The 11,021-nt window shown below is 31.4% G+C and overlaps 1 protein-coding gene across 10 annotated transcripts in view; it reads left to right on the forward strand.

Moving 5' to 3' along the window:
• LOC127716592 (uncharacterized) overlaps positions 1 to 11,021 on the forward strand; it is a 233,060-nt gene that overhangs the window by 17,275 nt on the left and 204,764 nt on the right. For 2 of the 10 annotated variants that reach the window (XM_052222830.1, XM_052222828.1), the window contains exon 3: positions 5,842 to 5,885. The exons of 5 other annotated variants lie outside the window; for them this stretch is intronic. In XM_052222830.1, the coding sequence (XP_052078790.1) occupies positions 5,842 to 5,885 (44 nt within the window). Of the gene's footprint in view, positions 1 to 3,580; positions 3,700 to 4,528; positions 4,597 to 5,841; positions 5,886 to 11,021 lie in introns of those variants that run through there. 3 more of the 10 variants (XM_052222827.1, XM_052222831.1, XR_007989027.1) reach the window with 3 other exon arrangements.

Genomic DNA, 11,021 nt, shown 5'->3' on the forward strand with positions numbered 1-11,021 from the left:
AAAGAAATGATTGTCCAGGAACTTAAAAAAGCGGGTTCAAAATGTATTTGCAACTAAGCTTGTTTGCTGAATACTATCGCTTAAATAACCATCACGCTTTTACTAAATGATAATTCTATTTAACTTTTTACGGAAGCCCATTTAGGATCTCCCAAAATTATATACTTGAATTCGAAATCACGAATTTCCGAAATTAGTTTCGTTATCACAATTTTTGTAATTTATGATTACGGATTAAATCGTAATAACGAATTACAAAATATTGTGATAACAAATTGAATCCTTCATTTACGAATTACAAAAACTGTTATAACTAATTCCATAAATTCATGATAACTAATTAATCTGTGATATAGAATTCTACAATTCATTATAACGAATTTAATTCGTGAAATAAAATTCGAATTATATTTTTGTGAGGTCCTAAATGGGCTTCCCTAATACGGAATTTTTAGAGCATCTCATAACTTTCCACTTTCATAACAATGATTGCAAAGAAATAGACTGGAGTAAAAGTAAAAGTTGTTAAAATTTACACAAGTGCCCTATTCCGCAACGTTTACGGATAGTCATGACGTCCCGTAAATATTCTCAGGTATTTCCGGAATATTCCGCAACGGTTACGGATGCGAAATTCCGCAGCTTTTGTGAATATAAAAGTTACAATTCCGCAACCGTTCCGCAACGTTTACGGGTGCGGTAACTTTACGGATGCCTTGTGAATAAGGTCCCTGCTTATCCATCAGGACACCCGCGGTTCGTGTTTCTCAGTCTTGGATTTTCTGTGTTTTTTACAATGGTATTGTCAGTTTGTCTTCAATTTATGGGTTATTCATCCCTTTGGTAGCTTCCTCCTCTCTAGAAAACTGCACTATGTCTAATTGGCAAGCATATCATATCTTAATATTTTTACAATAGAAATTTTTGAAATATTTAAATGTCATTTTACGAAGTTTTATATAATTTTACGTTATTATCAACTGGCATATAAACTAAAGCCACAGTCAAAAGAGCAACACGGAGTATGAAAACTGAATATCTCGTATTTGTCTACAAGGCGTGCTTTAAAGTGCACACTTCACTTTGACAGAAAAAATCTGTACTCATTGCTACACAATATTGATATAAGCAACTGTAGAAGTGCACGGAGGCTACGACAGAAGATTACTATATACACACAACATTAACTAAGACTTACCTTATTTTTATCAATGTCAGGTTGTGTCCTTAATGAATAATCCTTTATGTAATAAAATGATTTACATTATTTTGTTTGAAATTATACGAATACGTTAACCAACCTATAAGAATTTGTATCTGTGTTTTCACATTAATATATAAAATTAAAGCGCCAACGGTAGACACGACTTCAGATTCAAAATATTTGAATTAGTTTTTCAAGTTCTTTATGATAAAATTACATTAATTTCATAATTGTTTTATAGATGCCATCATGATTTTGGGTAACCTCTATAGAATAATTGTGTAACAGATATCAACAGATATGATCTACTGCATGATCTATAACCTAATACTCTAATTCTAGTTTGTTATAATCCTGAATGCGACTTATTACCGCATTTTTACTCCTCACTAACAACTTCCATTATTGCAGAACATTTTATGATTTCAGAGCACAAAATGTCATCCAGATATTTCGTTTTGTTCTTGCGGGACAATAACTTGTGTTGTTTGCAATTCTTTGAGAACTGTTACCTGGGTGTTCTTCCTTTTTTCTTTTGGTAATAGTGTGATTGTCTGTTTTCAACGAATAGTTTGTGATTGTCCCTTGGTTTTAGTACATTGTATCACTCTACATTTTGCATGGTTGTATTATTTTGCGCTATTTGTATATTCTTAAATAGAAATACGACTGATACATGTTCATATACCTAATTCAGACAAGCTATGTTTCAGTTGGGTATAGAAAAAATACTAAATTAATACTCAATATCAAAATTTCATAAGCGGTTGCCACGTACAAGGACACAATTCAAAAATTGACAGTGCATTGCTGCTTACAATGAAAATGTTAAACAAAGAGTTGCAGGTAGTTAAAGTGAAGTTAGCTCTTCGAAAAATTTACAGACGCACTCACGACTTGGCTGACCGTCATTGAAACTATGTATCACAGATGTACACATTTTGATTAAATTATCGTAACCACATGTTTCTCTATTGTGAAATCACCGAATGCGACGTTTAATTTGATATGTACTTCCCATGAGCAAAACATGGAAACTACTATAAAATAGTACTGCAGAGGAAATCAAATATTGAGCAACATGAAACGAAACAAAAACAAGGAAGCAAATGCATACAACTGTGAACTATTTAAAATTTATAGAACTAATACTGTAGATGTTATCACGTACACCTATATCACTGTTGACCAACTAATGTTGCTTCTACTACTGCTAGTTAAAAAAAAATCATCTGAAAAAAAAGTTTTCAAATTTCGTTTAGAATATAAAAAATATCTAATTTCATTTCATTAACGTATTAGTGAGATAGTCTTAAGGTAGATTAACTATATACCACCATCTTGGTATTGTAAAATATCAGTTCACAATAGGTCTAGTTCTTTGCTTAAATCTGCAAATTTTGAGACATATTGGCAATTAATGGGTTAGACTGTTTATTGGAATAAAGAACAATAAATGATTTATTGCATTATACAGACTTATTTATCAAATATCAAATATTTGTGTCTGTTCAAATGAAATTGTCAACTTAGTCATTTAGGTGGAAATAACTCAAATTGAAATTTTTTAATGAAGGAATGATAGAGAAATTTTCAATTCTTACTTGTAGCAAGAAAAGAAGGTCGGTGACACCATTTTTTCTTTTTATTTTCCTAAAGCATATTTTAAAACCTATCTTCTGATATTTTATTTCAAAATTCTATCTCATTGATTTCTTTGTATATTTTTGAAAAAAGCAAAAAATCCACATTCTGGCAAAGTATAACAAAATTCTATCTGAGGAAATATATACCAATGATCCACCTTAAGATAAATTTGTTTGAAAAAATTGTCAACAATCCCGCCACTTGTACAATATGGACACAATATGAGATTTAAGGTTTCCTTATCAACATGATAATTCAAAAGAATTTCTTAACATATTTTCTCTGGAACGATTTAGGTAATTAACACAATATATTGTTGCTATCATCCTCATGGTGTCTACTTGAAAAAAGTTTGCCAACGTAATATGATAGCCGTTGTTTAAATTAAAATTAATGAAATAAATAAATTAAATTAGAAATAAAAAAAATCATTGAAAAGTGTAATAGTCCTGGTAACACAATTTCTATATATAAACATATTTATTGATTAATTTAAAACACGCCGTAAGTTAAGTATACCGTCTTCATACAACTTAAGCCATGTTTTATGCAAATACTGGCACAATGTATATTGCAGAATTTTCATTGCTATGGGTTTTGACATTTTAAACACACGTTGTTAAACATGTTAAAACAATATCAAGTTCCTGTAATAACTTATATGTACCAACCAGCTGCTTCTATCACACTGGATATATAAACTAGTCCTGAATCATACTCATCGTCAGCCTCAATATAATCGTCACAGTGAAGTGTTAAAAGACAGGCTTTACAGACAGACATGAAGTTATTCGGAATCATAGTCCTTGTTGCTTTGTTGATGGTAGCAACAGTTACAATGCCAGTTGGTAAGTAGACAAAAGCAGCAACAATGGTATTGAATACCGGGCTTCAAATTGTCTCGATTTGTATTGTCATCTCATCTTTTTAAATTTTCATTTATCATTAAAAATTGTACATATCTAGTGTCCACTTGTCAGGAACATTGCATCGACAAATGTTTCATCGAGTCACATTGGTGAGGCTTTGCTTTCAATCAAGATGTATGCGTTATGCTTTTATCCTTCCTTTAGCCATGATGTGATCCATCTTTCATCGACGCTTTGTAGTATTTGTTTGCCACTTTTTATTTCTCCCCTTTTTGTCCAATTAACAAATTTTGGTTTTGGCAAATAATACAAACTAGTTACCTACAATGTCCCAAAACTGACGAATTTTCAGTGAATAAATACAAAGCTCGAATAAAGATATATTATGTAAACGTTCATCTAAGTTCAGAATATATCAATTTAAACATGAAAATGTAAAATTACAATACTTATACATAACTAAGGCAAATTTTTAATTAATTTTAGTACATAAAGTTTTACTAATTTTTCAAAGGTTTAAATAATTTTAATGCCACAAAACTCTTTCTGCTCTAAGGTTATTTTTAAAATGCTCTTTTCAGAACATAAAGATATTTAAAAAAAATCCAAACCAAACCTATCCCCCTAGCCAAGAAAAGATCCCATGCGAGACTTTTATGGAAATAGTTGAAAAAAACCGTAAAATGTTCCCACAGATTGTGTTAAATGAAATTGTACTCAGTAAGCAAATGAGTTATCTATCGTATATTGTATGTATCGACTCTGATGATAAACATAGATAATTTATTCAATATAATGATAATTCCAGCTGCCTCTGGAAAATATAGGAAAGGATATAAAGGGTATAAAGGAAGTGGAGGACATTCTGGTGGAGGGGTAAGTTGAAACTATTCTAGGATTTAGGAAAACTGTTTTTTTTTTCATATACGGAATACACCTGCTTATTATATTCTAATTAAAATTATACGAATTTTTTGTCCGTGACTGGTTTTTAAATATATTGATAAAATATGTTATTCTTTCTTTATCTTAGTTAATATGAAAAAAATTAGCTTTTGTCAATAACAACTTTCTCATCTGTTAATCTGTGAATTTCAATACTATGAATTATACCCACGAATGTGAAAGCTATCCAGCGACAAAAGACAATAAATATATATGTCACACGGTATTCAAGTGTGTTTAAAGTTTCTCAGCCTCTTAATGCTCCGAATATAATAAAAGGTTTGGAATAGATACACACACATATCTGCAATCAACGTGAATACAATAGTAATATATAATAGAGAAACAAATAATACAATAATAAACTTGAACGGATAAATTTATCTGTTTCTGCATCAGTATGACGTTTTTAAACTCCTATTAAAAACAAAACAAAAATGTTTTAAAAGGTGCTGATGCTATATCAAATTATTATAGTGTATGACTAAATTTTGTGAGGAAGATAAAAACTACCTTTCAATGTTCAAATTGACATGTTTATGTAAACAAATATGCAGATCAACCGTTTTTGGCGTCATTTCCTCACTGGTTTTGTTTGGGATAAATATGAATAATGACATAAAATGATACGACTCAGAAATGATATTTTAGAAAAACGATTATGACTATAATAGTTAATCGACAAACAAAAGTAATTTTATTATTTCTTGATTAACTCTAACATAGAATTTCCATCCCTGTCGTTATTAAAAATTATTGGTATCTAATAACATTTCCAGTTCTGACATGTTACACCCATGACAAATTTCGAAAAGACAACCAGTAAAGGTCAATCAATATTGAACACATCCAATCGAATTGCGTAAGATCCCATAGCACTGACCATTCCATATCAACATGAATCTTAGGGGTAAATCTGATAAGTTGAAAATGACGAGTTTTAAAGATAATTTCCTGTTAACAGGACCAACAAATATTTATGGTGGATTAAACCTGGTTTTATAGCTAGCGAAGCCAGTTGTTTATAGTTATATAGACACAATTGGGTAAGCAACCCAAGCAAACATAATTGGTTAATATGACAATACTTTGGATACAGCAGCCAAAAATGTGTAAACATGCATCACAGAAATACAACACAACTGACTTAAAATATACATGAATTTGTATTTACAGCACAGTGGTCATGGCGGTAAATATCACGGTGGAAGTTACCGATATAGAGGATGATACTTTGAAAACAGAAATAATTGTTCTTATTTGAAATGAATAAAATAATAACTTGTTGATATCTTTATTACTGAAAGCTAAGTCAAGGTATGTGCCAAATTAGGTGACAAGTCACATTCGATGATGTTAACCCGTTTCAATCGTGGAAAAAGGACGGGATTGTGAACATATACATGGTCTTTTGTAAAAAAGATATTCCATAACGGTCTATCAACTCTTGATTGTAAGGTTGACATCAACTTAACCACTTGCTTCCTTCTATGCAAAAACCCTCTATCCAGGAAACATGATAGGAAACGCAAGATCTTAAAAATCGTCTCGAATGGGCGATATATACTCCGTATGCAGGCGATGTTTGAATGAGTCTATATAGACAAAGAAATTTCATAATAATTGAGAAGCTAAATTCATCCCTTTTAAAGTAAAGGTTTGTTCTCAACCCAAAAGATATGGAGGAAATTGTACACAAACATATAGTTCAGGGTAATTCATGTTTTATTGTTTCATTCTGTTTTTGGATCTGATCAATCAAAGAACGAAAAACAAAAAACGAAACTGTTCTCGTTTTTAGATTTTGATATGTTAAAACAAAATACAAAAAATAGAAAACTCTAATAAGGCCTTCGGATCTTTTTTATTGGTGGACATCTAAGATGATAAGAATTGTTGACTAACGTCCATCAACCAATATTACATGCATATTCAGGACGATAATATGTTATATGTAAAATAGATAAATTCCAAATAAATCTGCAATTGACACTTTAAGTCGTCAATTAGCAGATCATCGTATGAATCACAAGGAAACAGTTCAAACGAACAACGTAAAATACTCTGGCACATTATTCAAACTATCGTCTGACTTAAATGATATTAAGAAAAAGAGGTGTGGTTTGTATTGCAAATGAGACAACTATCCACCAGTGACTTAAACATTTCTTATACGTAGAAATATTTCCTGTCTAGTCATTTGTAAGCTATTATTCATTGTGATATATTTCAATTAATCCTTATAATTTGAAATTTAGCTAGAGATCGGGGTCATTTTATGCCCTTATCGACCTTACTCCTTTGTTGGTGTTTAACGCGACTTTCACCACTATTGGCTATATCGTGGCTGTTAGTTTTGATTGGTGGAAGGAGCCAAAGTGTCTGAAGGGAACCACGGACCTTTGACAGGAAAACTGATAATCCAAGTCAATTAATATGATTCAATTGCACCTGCAATTTACAGGATTCGAACTCACAACCTTTGAATTGACGTGCTAGTGGTAAGAATAGAGGGAAAGCGCGTATAGACTACTGTTTTGTAGGATCGTGTTTAAAAAATTACACAATAAATAAGTTAAAATTTCCAATATGATTTACAAAAAATGCTTTCACACAACAAATTAGAAAAAAGAAATGAGGGGATTCTTGTCCCATGTTCCTGTGGCCAAGAAGCTCATGTGCCAAATAGGATATAGTGAGGTTTATCGGAGAATCCAATAAAGTAAGTTATATACGAAAGTGATACGAAACGAAATCTAGAAAAATAGTACTTTTAATTTATTTTCTATAGCGTAGACAAACGATTCCTATGTTTAGTTGTGCATGTAACTTCATTTTTTTTTACTCACAAGAAGATTTTATATTTCGACGAAGGAAGACATTATGTTGTTCTAGTTATTCGTCTTCTTGTATTTGTTTTCTTCTAAACACACAATCTTTTTTCATTGTTTGACATTGGCTTATGAGTTTTGTGATGAAGTTGTATTACATATACCATGATACTATGTGAAGCATATCATCGTGACGTTAATTAGACCTTTTAAAACATTTGGTTGACCTTGAATTCTCTTTCGTAATATATTTTGTTTGTCTTGTCTAGGATTTTGATAGTTTGCACTTCGATGTATTATCTTTAGACAATGTAATGTGGTTGACGAAAGCATTTGGCCTTGACCTGTGATTACCAAAAACCCAAATATTTGAATTTACATGAATAATTTCATTTTCACAATTAAACTGGTTTATATTTCTACTTGCGTTTGCAAGACCTATTCATTGCGCTTTAGGGTATGGCACCCGCGTCATGACAATTAAACCTCATAAAATACATAGGAGCAAAACTCATAAGGCTATGTATTGTAAAGTCAAATATTTGTTTTTTTTTCGTAATTTTCACTTCTGTTCTCGTACTATGAACAACAAAATTGTTTATTTTGTAAAAAAAATTTCCGTACTTCATGTATACCTGACAACAAAATTATTTTTATTTACCTGTGTACGTGATTTTATTTGGCGGCATTTTGTCCAAGATAATGGTTGTCTTTCTGATATTGTTTTACAGCTAGCCCCCTTGTTTTATTAATTTTGTATTTACATTGTGTCATAGATCAAATATTCGTTCAGTGTATGTTCACTTGTTTTTGTTAATATGTCTTTTGTTTGAGTTAAGCCATTGCAATTGATATTTTATAGTGTGTCTTTCTATGTTGTGATTTACACTATTGTTTCAGGTTAGGGTGAAGGTTGGCGACTATTAAAACGTTTAAACCCGCTGCATTTGTTTGCACCTGTCCGAAGTCAGGAACCTGATGTTCAGTGGTTGTCGTTTGTTGATGTGGTTCATAAGTGTTTCTCGTTTTTTATATAGATTAGACCGTTGATTTTCCTGTTTAAATGGTTTTACACTAGTCATTTTGGGGCCCTTTATAGCTTGCTGTTCGCTGTGAGCCAAGGCTCCGTGATGAAGGCCGTACTTTGACCTATAATGGTTTACTTTTACAAATTGTGACTTGGATGGAGAGTTGTCTCATTGGCACTCATACCACATCTTCTTATATCTATTTGTAAGCTATTATTCATTGTGATATATTTAAACTAATCCTTATAATTTGATATTTAGCTAGAAATCGGGGTCATTGTATGCCCTTATCGAACTTACTCCTTTGTTGGTGTTTAATGCGACTTTCGCCACTATTGGCTATATCGTGGCTGTCAGTTTTGATTGGTGGAGGAAGCCAAAGTATCTGAAGAGGACAGGAAAACTGACAATCCAAGTCAATTAAAATTTGATTAAAATGCACATGCAATTTACAGAATTCGAACTCACAACCTTTGTATTGACATGCTAGTGGTAAGAATAGAAGGAAGGGCGTATAGACTACTGTTTTTGTAAGATCGTGTAGAAAAATTACACAATAAATAAGTTAAAATATTCAAGATGATTTACAAAAAATGCTTTCACACAAAAAATAAGAAAAAAGAAATGAGGGGATTCTTGTCCGATGTTCCTGTGGCCAAGAAGCTCATGTGCCAAATAGGATATAGTGAGGTTTATCGGAGAATCCAATAAAGCAAGTTATATACGAAAGTGATACGAAACGAAATCTAGAAAAATAGTACTTTTATTTTATTTTCTGTAGCGTAGACAAACGATTCCTATGCATAGTTGTGCAAGTAACTTCTGGTTTTTTTTACTCACAAGAAGATTTTATATTTCGACGAAGGGAGACATTATGTTGTTCTAGTAATTCGTCTTCTTGTATTTGTTTTCTTCTAAAAAAAACAACCTTTTTTCATCGTTTGACATTGGCTTATGAGTTTTGTGATGAAGTTGTATTACATATACCATGATACTATGTGAAACATATCATCGTGACGTTAATTAGACCCTAACATTTGGTTGACCTTGAATTCTGTTTCGTAATATATTTTGTTTGTCTTGTCTAGGATTTTGATAGTTTGCACTCCGGTGTATTATCTTTAGACAATGTATTGTGGTTGACGAAAGCATTTGGCCTTGACCTGTGATTACCAAAAAAAACCAAATATTTGACTTTACAATACATAGCCTTATGAGTTTTGCTCCTATGTATTTTATGAGGTTTAATTGTCATGACGCGGGTGCCATACCCTAAAGCGCAATGAATAAGTCTTCCAAACGCAAGTAGAAATATAAACCAGTTTAATTGTGAAAATGAAATTATTCATGTAAATTCAAATATTTGGGTTTTTTGAGAACAGAAGTGAAAATTTATCGTCATACTAAACACTTATCAAAGGTGGTAAATATTAAAAATAGTGAGACGAGTTATAACACTAAATAAGTAAACATTAAATAACAAAAATACATTACAAATTGTATCAACAGGTCAAATAACACTACGATTTGAGAGTGCTCGCAGTTACTGAAAGTTAGTTAAAAGCTAAAAACAATTAATCATACAACATCATGCATCAGAGACTAAAATCAACTAAAACACATCCCAGGGATTTTGTGTTTTAACGTCATGGACAGTCAAAGAAGACATGACGTGTGCAATGCCAAAATAAAAGTATCAACAGGCAGTAGAACAGTTAGGAGTTAACCTTTTAATTAATATAATGTTATATATAGATAGAGTAATCTCTATATAGAAAATGAACGTGGATGTGTATTTATGCATCCCAAAAAAACGTTTGAAAAGAATACACATTTAGTTATGTTTTAATTTGCTGATGACAAAATCGATATTTGTGCCAATGTAAACTATATTCAAAGATCTTATTACAACATTGGCAAGATAACCTTAACTAATAAGTTTGTTTAAAGGTTCGATGAGTTTACACAGATCGCATAGTGCTTTCCGCGCTTTTAGTACAATATTACCTTTAAATTTAGGATGTGAAATACCGTTTTTGATAAGTTTTCTACAAGTACACCCAAATTTACTAATCAAATCTTTGTATCTATGAAAGAATTTAGTAAAAGTTTTAAGTAATTTATGGTAACAAAATCCCTGACTTAATAATTTACCAGTGATGCATTGATTACGTTCGTTAAAATCTATGACATCACTACACACACGGGCATAACGAACGAGTTGGGATATATTAACACCGTATGATGGAGCCAAAGGAACATCGCCGTATAAAAAAGGAAAATTAACAATAGGGAATGAAAAATCGTCTGTTTTGTCGTAAATTTTAGTATGGAGTTTCCCTTTAGAAATTGAAATGTTTAAATCTAAAAATGGACAACTACTGCTGTTTATGTTAGATTTATTTAAAGTAAGTTCCTTTGGGTAAATTTCGGTAGTATATTTAGAGAACTCTGGATTATTTAACGAAAAAATATCATCCAGATAACGGTAGGTATT

The sequence above is a fragment of the Mytilus californianus genome, unplaced genomic scaffold (assembly GCF_021869535.1).
Source record: "Mytilus californianus isolate M0D057914Y unplaced genomic scaffold, xbMytCali1.0.p SCAF_9, whole genome shotgun sequence".
NCBI lineage: Eukaryota > Metazoa > Mollusca > Bivalvia > Mytilida > Mytilidae > Mytilus > Mytilus californianus.